Source organism: Hylaeus anthracinus, unplaced genomic scaffold, assembly GCF_026225885.1.
Source record: "Hylaeus anthracinus isolate JK02 unplaced genomic scaffold, UHH_iyHylAnth1.0_haploid 12002, whole genome shotgun sequence".
In the NCBI taxonomy this organism is placed as follows: Eukaryota; Metazoa; Arthropoda; class Insecta; order Hymenoptera; family Colletidae; genus Hylaeus; species Hylaeus anthracinus.
The window spans coordinates 5,812,362-5,831,217 of record NW_026534349.1 but is presented as its reverse complement, the minus strand read 5'-3'; the positions used below and the strand labels follow the sequence as shown (position 1 = coordinate 5,831,217).

The 18,856-nt window shown below is 31.8% G+C and overlaps 6 protein-coding genes across 19 annotated transcripts in view; 3 read left to right on the top strand and 3 right to left on the bottom strand.

Annotated features, from left to right (window-relative positions):
- Positions 1–298: 298 nt before the first annotated feature.
- On the top strand, positions 299–2,968 carry LOC128892510 (protein O-glucosyltransferase 2-like). Of its 3 annotated transcripts, none has more exons than XM_054152985.1 (7): positions 299–980; positions 1,080–1,283; positions 1,365–1,576; positions 1,648–1,892; positions 1,975–2,212; positions 2,284–2,583; positions 2,675–2,968. In XM_054152985.1, the coding sequence occupies exons 2-7, from the start codon at positions 1,139–1,141 to the stop codon at positions 2,792–2,794; spliced, it is 1,260 nt and encodes a 419-aa protein (XP_054008960.1). In that variant the 5' UTR covers positions 299–980; positions 1,080–1,138; the 3' UTR covers positions 2,795–2,968. The 3 variants fall into 3 exon arrangements, with proteins under 3 accessions (XP_054008960.1, XP_054008959.1, XP_054008961.1); XM_054152984.1 differs by having other exon boundaries at positions 1,072–1,283; XM_054152986.1 differs by having other exon boundaries at positions 1,052–1,283.
- Positions 2,969–3,134: 166 nt separating this feature from the next.
- On the bottom strand, positions 3,135–6,897 carry LOC128892507 (basic salivary proline-rich protein 1). The gene is made up of 7 exons (XM_054152975.1): positions 6,542–6,897; positions 6,235–6,396; positions 5,942–6,018; positions 5,792–5,873; positions 5,483–5,693; positions 4,162–5,372; positions 3,135–4,060 (listed from the first exon to the last, which is right to left on the bottom strand). The coding sequence occupies exons 2-7, from the start codon at positions 6,292–6,294 to the stop codon at positions 3,851–3,853; spliced, it is 1,851 nt and encodes a 616-aa protein (XP_054008950.1). The 5' UTR covers positions 6,295–6,396; positions 6,542–6,897; the 3' UTR covers positions 3,135–3,850.
- A 191-nt stretch (positions 6,898–7,088) lies between these two features.
- LOC128892521 (copper chaperone for superoxide dismutase) lies at positions 7,089–9,334 on the top strand. 3 transcript variants are annotated; one of them, XM_054153013.1, is made up of 8 exons: positions 7,089–7,237; positions 7,592–7,705; positions 7,775–7,973; positions 8,046–8,235; positions 8,312–8,378; positions 8,469–8,650; positions 8,722–8,857; positions 9,108–9,334. In XM_054153013.1, exons 2-8 carry the CDS (start codon positions 7,691–7,693, stop codon positions 9,120–9,122), a joined length of 804 nt encoding a protein of 267 aa, XP_054008988.1. In that variant the 5' UTR covers positions 7,089–7,237; positions 7,592–7,690; the 3' UTR covers positions 9,123–9,334. The 3 variants fall into 3 exon arrangements, with proteins under 3 accessions (XP_054008988.1, XP_054008987.1, XP_054008986.1); XM_054153012.1 differs by having other exon boundaries at positions 7,090–7,237; positions 8,722–8,861; XM_054153011.1 differs by lacking the exon at positions 9,108–9,334 and having other exon boundaries at positions 7,090–7,237; positions 8,722–9,100.
- An 86-nt stretch (positions 9,335–9,420) lies between these two features.
- LOC128892523 (jerky protein homolog-like) lies at positions 9,421–10,380 on the bottom strand. The gene is made up of 2 exons (XM_054153017.1): positions 9,695–10,380; positions 9,421–9,560 (listed from the first exon to the last, which is right to left on the bottom strand). Exons 1-2 carry the CDS (start codon positions 10,374–10,376, stop codon positions 9,544–9,546), a joined length of 699 nt encoding a protein of 232 aa, XP_054008992.1. The 5' UTR covers positions 10,377–10,380; the 3' UTR covers positions 9,421–9,543.
- A 500-nt stretch (positions 10,381–10,880) lies between these two features.
- On the top strand, positions 10,881–13,386 carry LOC128892505 (protein asteroid). Its single transcript, XM_054152972.1, has one exon. The coding sequence runs from the start codon at positions 10,882–10,884 to the stop codon at positions 13,204–13,206; it is 2,325 nt and encodes a 774-aa protein (XP_054008947.1). The 5' UTR covers position 10,881; the 3' UTR covers positions 13,207–13,386.
- Positions 13,387–13,984: 598 nt separating this feature from the next.
- LOC128892503 (oxysterol-binding protein-related protein 8) overlaps positions 13,985–18,856 on the bottom strand; it is a 130,732-nt gene continuing 125,860 nt past the window's right edge. For all 10 annotated transcript variants that reach the window (XM_054152960.1, XM_054152967.1, XM_054152968.1 and 7 more), the window contains 7 exons: positions 18,702–18,798; positions 18,388–18,584; positions 18,192–18,317; positions 17,860–18,108; positions 17,572–17,739; positions 17,306–17,481; positions 13,985–17,238 (listed from right to left, as the gene is read on the bottom strand). In XM_054152960.1, the coding sequence (XP_054008935.1) occupies positions 17,007–17,238; positions 17,306–17,481; positions 17,572–17,739; positions 17,860–18,108; positions 18,192–18,317; positions 18,388–18,584; positions 18,702–18,798 (1,245 nt within the window). In that variant the 3' untranslated portion in view covers positions 13,985–17,006. The remainder of the gene's footprint in view (positions 17,239–17,305; positions 17,482–17,571; positions 17,740–17,859; positions 18,109–18,191; positions 18,318–18,387; positions 18,585–18,701; positions 18,799–18,856) is intronic.

The window sequence follows — 18,856 nt, the reverse complement described above, 5'->3', positions numbered from 1 at the left end:
ACCCCTTAATATCTCATTTTCCTTATAATTAACTTGATAAAAAATTAAACAATGAGTGTAGAAAATAACAAAATGGTTAGCCCACGTGTAATTACGATATAAATAATTTTTAAAAATATTTAATATTCGTTTTAGTAACCAGTACGAGTGGCGTCATCGGTGGCAAAACGCCCAAGATCGTCGAGAAATAGTTCCCTTTTCTCACAGCTAGATGGCGCTACCAATGTCTAAATACCGACATTACAATATATTTAAATAAATTGTTATATTAAATTAAATAATAATAATAAATAATAAATAATTAATTGTATTTAAAATAATAAATACATACAATGCATATATTATTTTCAGGAAGATAATAAACAATCGAATTACAAGTTTTCAAACTACATTTATTCTTTTAAAATACATTCATTTGCTTACAATAGTTTATAATTTTTAGCTACTTTCTAAGGAATCTTTTGTACAGAATTTTTATATGAATAAAATTATAATTGAATACGTTGTTGCGATTCTACTCAACTTCAAGGTGGTTCCTCCCAGTCGTTGGTTTTTTTATATTTTTAGAATGCGGTTATCGAATAGCTGAATTTAATTTATTTGAAAGTACACGTTTTGTGTAATAGAATAAACTTATTTAAGATGACAGAAAATTTTTGTCGTATGATAATTCAAGAAAGAGTTGAACATCGAATTTTTTATAATTCTTAGTATAAGCATAAGTAAATATCACGTGCTTGAAAGAATTGTATACAACAAAGACGTTTCGTGTATCTAATTACGTTCCAAACAATTGCGATCGATATGTCGGCAAAGATGATATTTATATCGTTTTTATTATTGCTTGTTTGTCAAGAGGGACAAAATGTTGATATAGATCTGTCAAAAACAATAATTTGGGGTCCAGGATTGAAGCCAGATAAAATAACAATGAGAGCCAGATATATTTTCTTACAACTTATCGATTTACAAGGGAAAAAGTATGTTTTTAAATAATGTATCAATATTAAGTAACCAGAATTATTTTGTTTATTTTATTTTTATTGAACAGTTGCTTCAAATATTTTTAAGTTTAACAGAATCACCTGGGAAAGATATAATTACTGCTCATGTACAAGGCCAAACTTCAACAGGACAAATGTGCCATGTATGGACGCAAATTTTGGATTGCAAGGATGGGAGTTTTATTGTTAGATACAAATTACATAATACTTGTTTCAATTTAAAGTTGGAAATTAAGATAAAGCAACATAATTCTCCTGTTTTATTGCTAGAATCAAAAGGTACTAAATCTAATGAACTTGTTAGAAACACTTAATATTTACTTCTTATTTAATAACATGAAATTTAATGTAAATACTTAGGCCCTGTTTATGAAGAAGAATGTTATTGTCCAAATCCATCTATCGATAATTGGCTGGAAAATCTAGAATGCCCCAAAAATTATACACAAATGCATAATGATCTTGGTACTTTTATAAATGTAGATTTTAATCAAATACGTGAAGACATCATAAAAGCATATGATCGACCAGGGAGTGTCAGTTTGTGTCATTATGTAGTCAAATTTAATAAAGTAAGTATACTGTACACCTTGGTATTTTGTACTTCTTGAAACTATGTCTGAATTAAACCAGATGAAACAAGATTTTTAGAGAATGTTATGGCCGTTATGTGGGCTTCAAAATATTTATGGACTCCATTTTGTTGTCTGTTACTCGAAAAGTCCTTTTGCCAGACATCGAATTCTTTGTGAACTTGGGTGACTGGCCACTTGTTCCAAAAGGTGGCAAGAACTATCCTATTTTTTCTTGGTGCGGCTCTTTTGACACAAAGGATATTGTTATGCCTACTTATGACATTACTGAATCATCTTTAGAAGCAATGGGAAGGTATAAATTTGATTACATTTGATGCAATTAGATACCATTATGCTAAGGATTTATGTGTTGAATGATGTTATACACTAAACAGGGTAATGTTAGATATGCTATCTGTACAAGGTAATACAGACACACCATGGGAGAAAAAGACAGAAAAATTATTTTGGCGTGGCCGTGATTCCCGTAGAGAAAGACTCGATCTAATCGATATTTCACGAGATCACCCTGATCTATTTAATGTCTCCATTACTAATTTTTTCTTCTTCAAAGATGAAATGGATAAGTATGGACCTGGACAAAGCCATATATCTTTATTTCATTTCTTTAAGGTAAAATTTAATATATACCAATCACCAAAATTTTAATAGATTAAACTAAAAATACATTATTACTTATGCAGTACAAGTATCAATTAAATATCGATGGTTCAGTAGCCGCATATCGATTTCCATATTTGCTTGCTGGAGATTCTTTAGTACTGAAACAGAATTCGAAATACTACGAATTCTTTTACAACGATCTTAAACCTGGAGAACACTACATTCCTGTAAATAGCGATCTATCAGACCTCGTCGAAAAAATCATATGGGCCAAAGAACACGACGAGGAAGCACTAAAAATTGCCAAGTCTGCTAGACAATTTACAAGGGACAACTTATTACCGCGCGATGTGTTATGTTATCATGTAGTTTTGTTTAATGTAAGTAGTTCGAGTACAAATTAGACAGATTCAACTTCATTTATTCTTTTTAAATATATATCATAGAATAACATGTTTTTTTACATTTTAGGAATGGAGTAAACGCTTAAAGAGTAAAGTTAAGGTACTGGATAACATGGAAGAAGTGCAGCAACCTAAACATTCTTGTAAATGTTACAATGATAATGCAAAGTTCAAAGAAGAGCTCTAGTTTTTTCAGTTTTCAAAAGAACCTAATAATATAATGTATTTTTTATAATAAACCTTATCCATAAAAATAATCTGTGTCAATTTCTACTTTGTATACTTAACATTGTTCATTGAATAGTAAATAATACAAATCTTTAAGTAATAATTTTATATGGAAGGAGTAGCAGAAAGACTATGCATATCGAAAAGCAATCAGTCTTTCTCAAATTAACGAGAAAAAAAGTTATACATAATTATTATAAGTTATTGTAAAGCAATTTTTAAATGAGTTATGAATTAAAGAATCTATTTACATGTACGCAAATTGAAAGAAATTTTGGAGGAAGAGATAAGAATCAATATGTGAATTCATGAATATTTTAATGAGAAGCAAGAAAATATAAAATTAGATAAGTAAATATAAAATTAATTCTAAGGCAAACGTGTATACTGGAAGCTGTAAATAGATAGTACATCATGTACGTTGTTTTATACATTTTATCTTGGCGTAATAGATATGTTTTGTGCTGTATTATGTACAACCAATATCCAAGCAATTAATGTACGTTGTTAAGTGCTGTAAAAGCCAGTATCTGTCAAAATTAAATAATAAAGACTCTCACTTTCCCTAACATACATATAACATAATATTACATGAAAATGACTGTATATATGAATATGGAATACAAATATAATGGATATACGAAACTAAAATTCTGATATTGTAATCAAGTGGTTTTAAAATATTATTACAATCGCCGAAATTATTTCAGAACAGCGATGAGCAACGTCTTCTTGCAGAAAACCAAAATTGTGCCGTTTCACTTTATGTAAAAGTACTCTATTCGAAAAGAATGGAATTATTGCAAAAAATTTTAAGCGATTTTTTTATAAACTGATGGCGTTTCGGCAGTACCTTTCCTTATTTAGATATAATTTTCTATTGTTTACCACGTTACATAACACTGGACGATAGCTACTAAGAATTAAATTAAAACTTTATATACCATTTGTTCCAAACTTGCAATTAAACCGTTTATGTTAGTGGGAATACTATACGAATTTACATTAATATACTCTATTGTGGAGGTGGTTGGTATCCGTAGCCTCCGTATTGATTTGGCGGAGGAGGTCCTTGTGGCCCAGGTGGTGGAGGCATGTGACCACCAGGTGGTCGAGGTGGATATTGAGGATATCCCTGTCCTGCTGGTGGTGGTGGATAACTCTGAGGAGGATATTGTGGATGCCCATAATGTTGACCACCTTGAGGTGGGTGAGGAGTGTATACCTGGAAATTTATGTAGCATTCCTCAATGTTATTAAGCTCTTTGAGGTACAGCTAAATAATGCTGAAAACAAGTTAAAAAAGAAGTCTAACAATAATAATACCTGTGGCTGTCCACCTGGTGTCGGCGGCACATATGTCTGTGTAGTAGCTGGTCCATATCCAGGCTGTGGCTGTGGCCCTGGCGGTGGAGCAGGACCCTGTGGAGGTGCTGATGGCGGTTGAAATCCGCTGGGAGCTGGGCTTTGAGATTGCTGTTGTTGAGACTGTGGCGGTGTTTGGGATTGTTGTTGAGACTGCTGCGTCTGATGAGGAGACTGATGCGCGGGAGGTTGATGGGGAGGTTGATGGGATGATTGATGGGAAGGTTGATGTGGTGATTGATGTGGAGCATGAGGAGGTTGATGAGGAGACTGATGCGGTGGTTGATGCGGTGGATGCGATGTTGGATGAGGTGTCTGATGCACAGGATATCCAGACGGAGCAGGAACGGAAGGAGCGTAACTTCCACCCTGAGAAGAAGACGGTGGACCAGTGCTCGGTGGATAAGTTTGAGTCGAAGCAGAGGGTGTACTTGTAGGTTGACTGCTTTGAGCGTAAGTATTGACCCCGCTTGCTGAGGCAGTGCTGAATGGAGGAGACGTAGAAGCTGGCCCGTATTGTGTTGCACCAGGACCAGGACTTGGCTGATTACCGTAATTAGATTGCGGACCTGTATTCTGCTGAGATCCGGGTTGCGGCGGTTGAGCAGCGCTAGATGCGGGAGGAGCTGGATAGTTTTGAGGTGGAACATTGTTTGCATATGCTTGAGAAGAAGGAGGAGGATAGCTTCCAGGTTGCCCGCCTCCGTATGCATTTTGAGGTGGAGCCTGAGATGGAGGTTGCTGGTAATTCGGTTGCGGGCTAGGGCTACCGTATTGTCCGGGTTGCTGTTGTTGACCGCTCGATGGAAAGTTTTGTTGCGAAGGATTAGTAGGCGGATAGCCTTGTTGATTAGGCGGTGGCGGACCGTATCCTGTGGGCGGTTGAGCCGCTCCCGGTGGTGGATATCCACCCGGTTGAGGACCATAACTATTTACAGAACTTGGAGGGCCATAATTTGGTTGCGACGATGCGCTGTAACCTTGTTGTTGAGATGTATTCGGTGGTCCGTATTGGTTTGGTTGTCCTGGAGTGTAAGCTGATCCTTGAGGTCCTTGATAATTGGAACCAGGACTTTGATTAGAGTACTGAGCAGGGTAACCTTGCTGAGAAGGTTGTTGAGGATAACCTTGAGGTCCTCTATACTGCTGTGGTCCGGGTGCGGTAGGTGGTCCTATGAGAATAGAAAGTACTAATATATAATCGAAATATGACATTCATTTACGTGAAAATTTGTAATTGTTAATTTAAAAAATTAAAGATATCAGTTTAAGTATAACATACTATTTATAGCTGGTCCTTGTCCAGGCATGACAGGTCCACGATATCCACCTTGTGGCATTGGCTGCCCTTGATTGAAACTTGACATTGGCAATGTTGGCTGACTGTTTGGAGGCATCTCTCCTACAGGTCCAGCTGATCCTGTAGGAACAGTTGGAAGGCCTTGCGGACTCATCATACCATGTTGAGGGCCATTAGGTATTCCTTGTGGAGGCTTATCATAGAAACAAAAATATTGATACTTTATATGTATTTGATAGGTATGTGTAAAAAATGAAATATTTTTAAAGTATTCCTGAAAATGTTTCTTACCGGTAACAATGCTTGCAAATTTTGGTTTGCATCAGCAATTGATGCCAAGTATACTAAATTACGATGTAACATTTGTTGATATCTGCAAAAAAAAATCCATGTTAAACATAACTATAGCATAATAACAAATGTTTCTTAACTTATACTTACTGTATGCATTCTTGTGCTTTTCCTTTATTCTGAAACTCTTGTATCGTTTGTATGAGTTGACTGTTTTCATCAAGCATCTACACAAATGTATACATTTATATAAATTTTATGATTATACCAGAAATAAATTTATTTGTTAGGGCATGTTACAGCTTTGATTAATAAATCGTTACAGTTAATGTTACAATTTTTTGCATATGTTATTATTTTATTATGGATAAAAAGTTTACGAAAGTACACGTAAAAACAGACAGTAGAACAGAATATTAATAATGACGCGTAATATTCGTTACCTTCTGTATTTGGGCAGGATTCGGTGGCGGCCTACCGCGTTGAGCAAAGGTCACGGACATTTTTTGTAGATACCTTGTATATCGTTAAATATTTGCAGCAAACGTTGTTTCCTTTCGCTTGCGGTCTCTTTTAACGCAATAGGTACGTCGTCTGCCTCGTTCCTAAAATCGTTATACACATTTGAAACTTTAAGACCTCGCCGCAACATCGGTTGTCCACATTGCTGCAGACCGTAGTTTTAACTGGATTTAACATTAAAAAAAAGTACAAACTTAACACGGGTCTTTCGAAGCCGTAAAAACTTACAGGCTCTTTAATCCGGTAGTCCTTCTCCAAGAAAAATTCTAATTATAGCGAATCGCAACTAGCGATTGCTTTACAAAATTTCTAGCTTTACAAATAAGAGATGGTGGCTGTCCATTTCTAAAATAGAAAGCTTGGGAAAAGAGCGTACCGCGTGGCAAATGCAGGAACTATTGTGACAAAATATATATACGACGACACTATGATAAAAAATTAAAACCGTTATTTATTAGCTTACACGAATAACAAATAAAGGCAAATGTTTAACGAAAATATTAGAAGTAATGCATTAAAATAAAAAAAATTTGCAACTATTTTCGTAAAATAATATTTATACTATATTAAAATGTATTCAAATAATATTTATAGTATTTTAAAATGTATTCAATTGGCATTAATGAATAGTTTAGCAATTACAGACTTCTGTGTTTGTCACTAAATAATGCAGCTTTTTATTTTCATTACTGTTCCAAACACAACCCCCATCTTCTTTTCGATAAGTTTCTGATAACACGTAAGACCCTATAGATGGTGTTATTTAAATCTTACATACAATAGGTTATCAAGCCAGCGAACAGATTATTGTTTATTAAATGCTTTGCAAATTATTATTTAATAAACGCTTGCTGCGTTTAAGATTGTACACACCAAGATTCGTTTTAAACCGCGACAAAATTTATTTTTGTAATTCAGTCATAGGTATGTATTTACATATTTAATAAATAATACATTATAAACTGTAAATACTTAAAAACAGAATTCAAGTACAGAATCATTCGACTGCAACAGTAATTCTTATAGTAGCTTCTTTTTACGTGCACTCTCGTTTTTGAAACTATCTGTCATCGTCAAAGTGCCGACAAAACATCTCATTGTTATTAAATTTAATTTACGATTATTTCAATCATTTTTTGACAATGCCAATTTTTTTAAAATTTGTTATTAAAAATTGAGTTAAAAATAGTTACGAGTACATCTTTACAACAGATATACACTTAATAGTCCTTCTACGATCTTATGTTATAAAAAACATAACCTCAAAATGAATTACAGCTTATCGTGAAATACCATTTAAATAAACTAACTACGCAACGTGGGAAAATTTTATTATCGCGTGTTTGAAAATAATACAAAAGGACATTGGACACCAAAATGACTTTAGCAAAGGTAATTTCTAAAAGTAAATAAAATAATGCTTTGATAAATGGTAATATAATATGTATCTTATAATTTTAGATCGAATTTGCAGTGAACATGACTTGTCAGAAATGCGTTGACGCGGTACGTAATAGTTTGACTGGTATAAATGGAATTGAAAATATTGATGTATCATTGGAAAAGGGAAATGTTGTAATAGAAACAAATTTACCAGCCTCTGTTATTCAAGAAAAAATTGAACAGTCTGGGAAAAAAGCTGTTTTGAAAGGATACGGTGGTAAAGATATAGCTGTATTTAAAAGAGACTGTCACATTTATGATCTCAAAAAATCGATTATTTGGATTGCAGATAATTTTAGCGCAGTTGCAATGTTGGGAGGAAATTCAGGATATAGTATAAATAACAAGATAATGGGTGTGATAAGATTCACAGAGACCTCGGATGGATGCATTGTAGATGGTACGGTTGATGGTTTAAATCCAGGGGAACATGGTATTCACATACACGAGTGCGGCGACATTTCGAAAGGTTGCGATAGGTAAATTCAGATGAACTTATCTTCTTTTGTTTTCTGAAATGTTGGACTTCTTATTTCTTTTAAATTCTATGTATAGTGTCGGGGAACATTTTAATCCAAATAATACAGTACACGGTGGACCTGAAGATGATGTACATAAACGGGTAATTATTAAATCTTGTAATGATTTTAATAAAAATATAAACTGGATCATTAATTATTCCTTGAGTGAAAAAGTTGACCATTACTTGTAGCATGTAGGAGATCTTGGGAATATAACAGTAGATAATTCTGGTAGAGCTACATTTAGAAAAATAGACAAACTTGTAAAAATACCTGATATTATTGGAAGATCTCTAGTTATAACAGAAAATCCAGATGATTTGGGAAAAGGAGATAGTCCAGAATCTAAAATAAATGGAAACAGTGGAAATAGGTAAATCTTTCAATATATACATAAGAATAATAGCTTGTAATATTTAAAATTTATTTAATATTTTTGTTTAGATTGTCTTGCGGTATTATCGCTCGTTCCTCTAGTTTGTTCCAAAATACAAAAAAAATTTGTGCTTGCGATGGGCTTACATTGTGGGATGAAAGGGACAAAACAGTTTCAAATAATCAAAAATCTAGTTATGCTGAAGCAAGTAATACTTGTATAGTATCTTAAATCGATTAGTAACTATTCATTATTTTAGAATACAACAGTTACATGCATAGAGTTCATGTATCAATTATTTGTTGCATGCTTTTTACAAATGTATACTATAATTATACAATGTTTGTTTAAAGAAAAGTAGTAACAAATTTTATTTTATTGCATCATTTATACAAAGCATTTATTTAAATAATTAATCCTTACTAATGAAATCTTGCATTTTCTCCTTTTTCAGCAAAACTATAAATAACATCAAGAAAATATACATTGATTTTAATAAAGTAACACATGAATCATTCCGGTAAAGTGTTGTAGATATGTTAAATATTTTACATTATTTAAGAATTTATGTTGAACTTTAATTTAAATAGTTTTACATAAGTTGCTATACTTTTATACAATATTTTTGTATCTGTGTGAAAATAGAGTTGCTATTCTAGTAATCTATTTTTAACCTGATAAGTGGTGTAAAAAATTTATTGATTCCTTGCAAAGAAATTTAAAAAGAGAAAATAAATTGTTTTCAAATGTAATTTATTTATTATAGTGATGTATATTACTTACAAGTATTTGTTTGCTCTCGGTGTAAATACTTATCCAAAATAATACAAACAGTTAAAAAACACAATATATTGATAGAGCCATACTGCAAGATATTGTTCCCTATACATTCATATAAACTTTTTAACTACAAATAAATAATATAATATATAAATAACAATCAGAAAATATTTCACTGATACTTTCATTCAAACCATTTGACTAACTTCGATACACAGTCAGCATTCTATTCTTGTTATCATTTTTAAAACACCTTCTTACTTTTTCCAATTATCAAGACTGGACATCCGGTAGTATTTGCACACAAAAGCGTCGTAACATGATCTTTGCTAATTTTACAGTTTGGAGGTGATCTTTCATGACAAGAAGCTAGAGTCTTTTGTGGTAATGCTGTGCATGACAGACTTGATTCATTGACATTACATACATTTTGTAAGGCGCATCCTTTCTCGATTAAAAATTTATGAAGATCCGCTGTTAAACTTTCTGCAGCAACATTACTAGTTGAAAGTTTTTCTCCCAACACATTCAGTTCGCGAATACCATGACGCGATTTAAACTTTTCTAACCAACCACTACTTGCTTTAAAGTTTGGGTTTCCCTCCAGCTTTTTATTGAATTCCAATGCCTTCTCGCATAAGATAGGTCCAGATATCGGCACACCTTTATCTCTATTTTGCAGAAACCATTGAAACACAGCGTCGTCTACGTTTTTATTCTTGGGCACCATTAAGCTTTTTCTACTGGTAGAAGCGTCCAACGAATCTGCTTGTAACAGATAATTTTCAATGGCACATTTTTGATTTTTAATACCAGTAATTGTAGCCTTTCCGATACCATATGTTTTTGCTAATTTTGCGGCACTCTCGCCGTTTTCTAACTTTTGAATTATCTCGTGTTTTGTTTTTATACTCAACACTACACGTTTCCGCTTCGACGCCATTATCGTTCAAGTGGCAGGTCGAGCACTAGGAGGAACTAGTCTTTTCGATTCATATGATAATATATCTAACATTAATTCCGAATATATCACAATGTATTCTGTATCTTATACACTTTTGTTTCGTCAACTTTTAACTCTTATTTTTCGTTCTTCTTCACTGATTCTTCTGCTCTAACTTTCCTGACGAACTACCGAGATGTCATGCATTTGTACTACGCAAGTTTCTTCGTACATAAAAGTCTATATACGTATGCATAGAATCTGTTTAGAGATAGATTTTATTTGAAAACAAACCCTATCCTAATTATTAGATTTTACGCATCATTTCGAGAATTTATACACATGATGCCAGCCGGGACGCGTTTTTTCGCGCACACGCTGCGAACATAGCATCTGGTTTGAGCGTTGCGAGCGATAAATGGAACATGGAATGCACCCTTCGTTATAAACTTACGTAGATGTTTTATCGCCGAGGGTACTATCGTGTAAATTGGAAAATTCTAAAATGGGTATTCCAGGTTTAACAACTTTCATAAACAATCGCTCGTATCGTTATCTGAAATATTTTGAGTTACGTGATACGTATTTAGTAATCGACGGGAGCAGCGTTGCTTGTCAAATATATATTTTGTACGCAAAGTGTAATTGTGCCTTCGGTGGTGATTACGATGAATATGCCAAATCCATTTCAGATTTCTTCGACGACTTGTTGAAGTGCAATGTAACGCCGATAGTTTTGATCGATGGCGGCAGCGAGCAGAAGAAAATGAAAACAATTATAACCAGAACCAAAGAAAAAATTCGCACAGCGTCATCTTTTTCTCCTATCAGTCAACAGAGAATGAAATTTCTTCCTTTACACACTCTGGAAGTTTTCAAAGATGTTCTGAGAGAGAAAAATATTCGATTTGTGCAATGTTTATTCGAAGCTGATAACGCTATAGCTGCTATGGCAAAGTTATTGAATTGTCCTGTATTGAGTTACGATTCAGACTTTTATGTGTATGGAACATTGTACATACCATTCGATACATTAGACAGTTATATTATCAAAAGTTCAACTGGAAATGGATACATGAAGCGTTGCAAAATTTATAAAGTCGAATATTTGCTAAGTTCTTTTAAGGGTTTAAACCAATCTGTGTTGCCATTAGCTGCTGTATTATTAGGCAATGATTATGTAAAACGTGGTACATTCAAGAACTTTTTCCGTTACCTGACATTACGACAAGTAGCAAGAAAAAAATATAGCCATCGGCAATATTGTATAGAAGCAACTTTCAATTGGTTGAGCGGATACACATTAGAGAAAGCTGTCATTGGAATTCTATGCAGATTACCTAAACCTATGAGACAAAGAGTATTAAACATAATAGAAATCAATATAAATAGTTATACTAACGCATCTACAGAATTTCTTGTTCCATTGGGTTTCCCAAAGGAATACGCTGCTCGTGTAGCTATGCATTCCATAAACAGAACTTTTAAATTTGACGGAGATGTTAACAGTTTAACGTACATAGAAGAAACTCATAAAGGAGAAGGCATTGAAACAAGCCAAGAAGAAGAAGAAGAAGAAGAAGAAAACGAAGTTGAAATATTAGATGCGTTCAAAGAGTCCGAGTTTACTTCTGATAATGCGCTCCCTAACAATTTACCTGTATGGTTTGTAGACAAGTTTCTTATGGGCAAATATTCTTGCTATATCATAAATTTATTCATTCGACGTTTATGGATTGGCCCTGTACAAATAGAGAACTACTATTATCCATCCAGCAATATAATAAGTTTAAAAATTATTAGCGTTATATTTGCACTTCTGAAATCAGAAATGGTTGGGAAGGGAGGTCCTATGAAATATATGATTAGAGGTCATAATATGAAACTTGTACATTACGAATTGGAAGCTACTAATACTATATTTTCTTGTCAATTTCCACCTCTATCTAATATTGGAGTTATACCATTATTCATTCGAAAAAAAATTTTAAATAATACGTTAGAGATTGCGAACGAACAATGTATAGATGAGTTACTACCAGAATGGATGTTATATGTTGCTTGCATTAATTATTGGATAAAACAACACGAATCAGACGTATCGTATAAATGTTATGTCTATTCTATACTCGTCAGTTTATTGTTCAATATAATTGACTTAAAGATTGGAAGGCATAGAATAATGCAAAATTTTAAAAAAAAACACGGTGCATTAATCGAAAGTATAAAAGAAAAAAGAAAAACGAGTAATTATAAACCACATTATACAACGAACGTTACCATTCTTGAAGCCTGTAATGAAATTAATCCTGATGATTGTTTAATAGCAGCACCATTTTTTATTTCTCATTTTGAGATGGATCAGAAATTGTATTCAAATCCAAAGAAATTTAATAGATCCATTGTTCATGCTTTTGCAGAATTTCAGATTTGTATGAGACACAGTATGTCTTTGAACGCACTTTTAGAGTATCCTTATCCAGAAATTAAGATCGCTAATTTATTCAATGGTACTCTATTGTACAATTTGTCAAATAATTTTAAAACACGTTACGACATTGAAGGATACATAAACGGTGTTCTTCAGAATTCTCCAAGTCTTTGGAGGGTGTTTCATATACTTTTGTTAAAAGTAAAATCTTTATTTGAATTGTTGCTTCAAAATGGAATCAATCCTCAAAAAAAATCAAGAACAAAGTGCAGAAAAACAAAGTCTGAACGAAATGCACAGGATAGCGATGCAGAATATTTGAGCGCGAACGAAAGTTCCTGCGAACCAAAATTTTACGACGCGAACAATCCTTTTTCATTTCTTGATTCTGCACAATAATTGAATGTACTTTACGCAATTTACGAAACAAAAAATTGAAACTTACTCACGTGTTTGAGTGTATGTATGTAATATATAAAATTGTAATTGAAGGACAAGTATAAAATGATAATAAATTTATGGTATATAAAGATATGGCCTCTTATTTAAGTATACCACTTAGAAAAATGTTTGTGATCATTTATCACAGCTCCATTCTGTTTATTCAATTATATTTTTTTAAATTTCTTTTGTAAGTAGATTTCTTTTTATTTCGATTTCTGTTCTTTGAAATAGAAGATGTATTGCTCTGGAAATATAATGAAAGGTAAGAAGTATAAAGAAAGCATAAAGAGTAATTTATAATGAAATCTTTGGTTACGTTTATGTACGTTTCCCAGAATGCAGTAAATGCTGTTTTAAGACTGTTTGCTTCCTGTCGCAAAGTCGGTAGATAATATGCATCTTCTCCATGTTTAATTATTAACCCAATACGTACAGCACACTCTAACTTTTCATTTAATTCCTCTTTAAACGATTTCGTATTACCATTGACTGGGTAATTATGTCGTAAATATTCACCAATGAGATTTGAATTGACATAAACTCTACGTAATTGCAATCTCTTTATTGCTATGCGAATCATCTGTGGTGTTATTGGAATATAACCCCTAGCTGATAGATTTTGAAATAACGTTATGTTACAATAAAATGATTATTTACATAATTTACAATATGTTCAATTGTACACATCTAGGTGAAATGTATGTTATAGATGTATTAAGATTTAAAATCGATGTATGAAATCATTTTACGTATAATTGAGGTAATATAAGATAATATATTTTGAGAACAAAATATTGCTTTTTTTTTACTTCTGAATACGTAAATATACAGGATAACCTTACAATAAATTTATAATATGCATCTTACATGATGTATGCGAGATATCATTTTCTATATCTGTATATCTTATGTTACGAGAATCATGGTTGCTGTCTCGAAAACATTGTCGGTCCGAGCACATTTTTGTTTCTTACTGAATTTAGAAATCGTCGAATGGGTACTAAAATTTCTAAGTAAATAAAACTCAGTTTTATTGTTTTTGTAACCACAAGACCTTTAACTTTGAATGAGAAATACCAAATGTTTCCGAAAAAAACAAAAAACAAAAAAATAACAGTAAGTAATTCGAAATTACTTTTAGACGTTATTTATTTGTCATAGCATTATATATTACTTACAATATTTATCTGCTCTTAGTGTAAACAATTAACCGAAACAATGCAAACATTTAAAAAGATATACATATATATGCATTAATAGAGCTACAATGTAATATATTCTTAAGAATCACTTATATATATAATCCCTTTAATCATATAAAATACGTATATTTAAAATTTATAACATATTTCAATAACTATCTATTTCCTGACATCTTACATCTGACTTTGATAATTTTTATTAATAACAAATCTTTAATCGTGTCAGTAAACCATAACCAACAAACAAATATCGAGAAGTAATTATTAAAAAACATAAAATTTTGATAAATCTCCAAATGCTCGTACTATTTTACCCGTAATGTAGAAAGATACGACTTAAATAAATTACAATACAAATACATCAGGTACTCTACGAAAAATATTTTAGTTTGTGATAAACATTACAAAAAATAATCTATTTCACAATAGATAGCACCACATGTGAAATGTGATAAGAGTTAACAATACACTTGTCTGCATTGTTAATAACTCTTTTAAACTCTTTTAATTCTGATTTTAATAATAATAATTTCTAATAATTGTAATTAGGTACAGTGAAAGAAGGTTAAATAGTAAGAATCATATAAACCAAAAGCTATTATAAATATTTGTGCAACATATCGTAAATATTAATTCAGAAGACGATTTAGGTAATTTGAACTAACTTTGAGAAATTCGATAATTACAATTGTAAAAAGCTATATAATAAAATTTATTAGACTATAATTTATATGGTAATATCAAAGAACTTGTATTTTCATGCTCATTACTGTTTAAAGTGGTTAAAACATTTATAGGAAAGTTCATAGCTAATTGCAGTGTTCTAAGAAGCACAAAATATATGTTTTAATGTGATAATAGAAGATTGAATTTTTTACAAATAAAGATTCCAACATAAATAGAATGGTTTATTATCATCTGATGCATTAAAATTTTGAATGTAACATTAACAAAAGTATAAATTAAATTTAACTTTAACTAATTTAAAACATAATACTCAATATCTATGTTACTGTTGTTTATGTGAATATTTAGTCCCACGCGAAAACTAGATAACCTACATTACTAAATGCACCATCATTTAAACAAACATATTGCTGTTACTTACTCTATTATAATCTGCACACTGTATCTCTTTGAATTTGGAAAAAGACTGAAATTTGTAAAGGACTCTTATAATATTATAACGTTATAAAAGCATTAATTAATTTTCATTGCATGTTATTTTGTTAAAAGCCAATTGTGCTTACTACTGAATTACTATTCAATACTGACAAATGCTTTATTCTCGTGTAGGTACTACCAAAAAAATCCGCATAGGATTTAATATATTTTGTAAATTTTCGTAACTTGAGGTAACATATCATCAAGACTGAAAATTAAAATTAATTACCTTTAACTCCTCGCTTTAATGTCACAGTTGCTACAGATTTAGATATATTTATTAGGAAAGCACTTCGCTCAAAGAATCGACATTTTTGCGTATCATGAATTATGATAAATTTTAAAGTTGCAAGAAATTTACGTACATTAAATTTTAGAGCTGCTATAATTTGTAGGCATCCGTATTTAAAATCTGTTATAATTTACCGAAGTAAATAACAACATTCTCGATACGGATCTCCTTAAACGTGAAACGTAGTAGTGCAATTCTTATAAAATATGTTGCAATAAATTCAGCAATACAAAAATATGAATGATATAAAACAAATTCATGGCTTAAGCTATCTTTAAAAATTTTGGACGAAATTTTCGTTCAATATTATATGAGTAATATTAATACTTGATGCTTATTTCTTTACGAATTATCTAATAACAATACTGGTGACCAGTTAATAATATTTTCGAGCTATCATTTCTTGGTAACTGCTGTAAAATTTATATTATATTCAACTTGGAACTGCAATTAGCTTGCCCTTTTTCTCGTTCTTTTTACTTCAGAATAATATAGTTAAATTTGTAGAAGTATTTTATCATATTTATACAGTGATCTTATTATTATCATTACACTTTACTATTGAGCGACTGCAGTAAAGACTACAACATCGTTAGAATCTCTGAATAAATATAATTATTTCCCGTGCACTATTATATAAAATATTATGTATGTACATCGTAAGCTCAAAGAAACTGTGAAGTTTGCAATCTCTTTCTTCTGTAAAATTCTTTGCTGTTGCAAAAACCATTTAATGAAATTTCGAAATCTTACACTAATCACTAGAAAAGAAACCCTAGAAAAGAATCACTAGAAAGTAAACTTAAAGAAAGGATTATCCTATGTACCGTTAACTAAAGCTTTTAAAACGATAAGTAAAACAAGATTGCACTGTAATATTACAGATGTTTCTCAAAATTTCTGAATTTTTTATTCTGTTCTTTAGCAACATTCTACCAAAACAACGTGCTTTATTTCCTCCACCAAAAACACGTGTAAATTAGGTAGTTTAAACGTCGAAATTTTTTCCTTTAAGGCTCTTTAGACAAAAGCTGATAATTCGAATTGAGACAAGATAAATAACATATAAAATGTATACTATGATCTTACCAGGTTCTTCAACCTCCGCTGGGTTCTTCGTTCCATATTTTAACAAAGTATTGTACAGAAAAAACAATTACAATAACAACAATTGTATCTATGAAGTTTTTTAACATACTTATACTATGATGTTGATCACCTTGTTCTCTTTGTCTTATAGCAAGTTGCTCTATTATATGTTGTATACGATTGAGCTTATCACCATATTCCACCATTTGGCGTTCTACCTCTTTAATAACATCTATTATTCTGAGAAATAATGATGTTTGAAATTCATTATCATTAGTTTGGTATTAGGCAATACTATAAACCTTACCTTGCGGCGGAACGCTTTCTTTTGCTTATCGACTGACTAGAATCTGAGTGTACCTCTGCAGATGAACTTCCAGAATCGTGAACTGTCTCTGTTAATGGCAAATTGTTAGATAATTGTCTTTTTGAAGATTTTAATACAGAGAGCGAAGAACGGGATTCTGCTTGAAGAAGTGGAACCTGCGATATGAATAATTAACTTTTGAAGTAATGCATTGGTGGATTAACGTTTATTTATATATTTTCTATTATTTATATATATTTCTTTACCTGTGCTTGTGGATCCGCTGACACGATACTACCAGCACGCATAATTGGTGTTTTGTGTCTAGTTTTAGTACGCACGATATAATCTTGTTCGTATTGCACGACATCATTCCTAGGATCCCACGGTCGGATGTCCGCGTGTCGATAAACCCAGTTACCCGTTATAATATCCTATTAACAATAATAAGTAACTTCTTAAGAGATATAAAAATTAAGAATCATCTTAACAATGATAAAAACAATCCTGTAAAATATAAAACATTACAAATAATGTTACTTATTATTTAATACCTGAACAAAATATTTAGGAATCCATTCTTGCCCTTTAAGTTTTCGTTCTTTAGCGCGTTCCCTTTGAGCTTCTTCCAATTGGGTTTTAGCATCAGTAGCGGCAACCTGATCATCTCGATTGATTGCTTGCGTAACATCGTACCATAATTTTTCGCTTTCCCATGAACCTTGATGTTCCAAAGGTACAGTATATTTCTTTAATCTTTTTCTACGTACTTCTGGAGTTGGATTGAAGAATATGCTTTCTTGCTGTAAGATTAATTTAATGTATTTTATCAAAAGTTCTTATATAGTGTGTTAAAAGTACATATATATGTATATATGCTACATACCCCTGCCCTCTTATCGGTAATTAAAATTTCACCATCCCAGTATCCTGATATAGTAGCTAGAGTTTCCTTTCCAAGACGTATTGATCCTGCAACTTGATTCATTTGTTCTGCGCCGCCAAACAAAGGCTATCGAAAAAGTAATAAATTATTTTAACAATTATAGTTACAATTTTAATTTTGTCTCTTTAAATAGTACCTTAAGTTTAAATTCTATTTCAGTATGATAACCAGTTTTCTCACAATTTATATGGACTTTTCCACCTAATTCCATAGACAATGTACCCATAAGGATACCTTTGCAATGAGCATAGGGTATAGTCATTGTATAATCTTCTCCTCTGGGTAACATTGTCAATATCGCGACACCATCTAACACGGCTGATGTCGAATTTCCTAAGAAAAAAAAATATTACCTCTCTACAATAGGTTTTATAAAAACAGAAAGGAAATACCTTTCGTTTATGTCATTATTAAATACAGCATGAAATTTGTTTTTTCGTAGATACTCACCATAAAATTTGGATTTAGCAATAATTGTACCGCTAATGGTGTATCCATCTTGACGATTTGTAACATAAAACCCTGATATAGGTGGATGATGAGACAACTATAAAAGCAAATTACGGGTACTTGAAATGATTTTTAAGATAAAAGCACTTACTGGC

Coding starts and splice junctions, on each gene's coding strand:
- LOC128892510 (XM_054152984.1), top strand. CDS start 805: ATGTCGGCAAAGATGATATTTATATCGTTTTTATTATTGCTTGTTTGT. Junction 2,213..2,283: donor CTTTATTTCATTTCTTTAAG/GTAAAATTTAAT, acceptor TTACTTATGCAG/TACAAGTATCAATTAAATAT. Junction 2,584..2,674: donor ATCATGTAGTTTTGTTTAAT/GTAAGTAGTTCG, acceptor TTTACATTTTAG/GAATGGAGTAAACGCTTAAA.
- LOC128892507 (XM_054152975.1), bottom strand. CDS start 6,294: ATGTCCGTGACCTTTGCTCAACGCGGTAGGCCGCCACCGAATCCTGCC. Junction 6,019..6,234: donor ATCCTGCCCAAATACAGAAG/GTAACGAATATT, acceptor ACATTTGTGTAG/ATGCTTGATGAAAACAGTCA. Junction 5,373..5,482: donor ACAAGGACCAGCTATAAATA/GTATGTTATACT, acceptor CTATTCTCATAG/GACCACCTACCGCACCCGGA.
- LOC128892521 (XM_054153011.1), top strand. Junction 7,974..8,045: donor TGTTTTGAAAGGATACGGTG/GTAAAGATATAG, acceptor TTTGGATTGCAG/ATAATTTTAGCGCAGTTGCA. Junction 8,651..8,721: donor AATGGAAACAGTGGAAATAG/GTAAATCTTTCA, acceptor ATTTTTGTTTAG/ATTGTCTTGCGGTATTATCG.
- LOC128892523 (XM_054153017.1), bottom strand. CDS start 10,376: ATGGCGTCGAAGCGGAAACGTGTAGTGTTGAGTATAAAAACAAAACAC.
- LOC128892505 (XM_054152972.1), top strand. CDS start 10,882: ATGGGTATTCCAGGTTTAACAACTTTCATAAACAATCGCTCGTATCGT.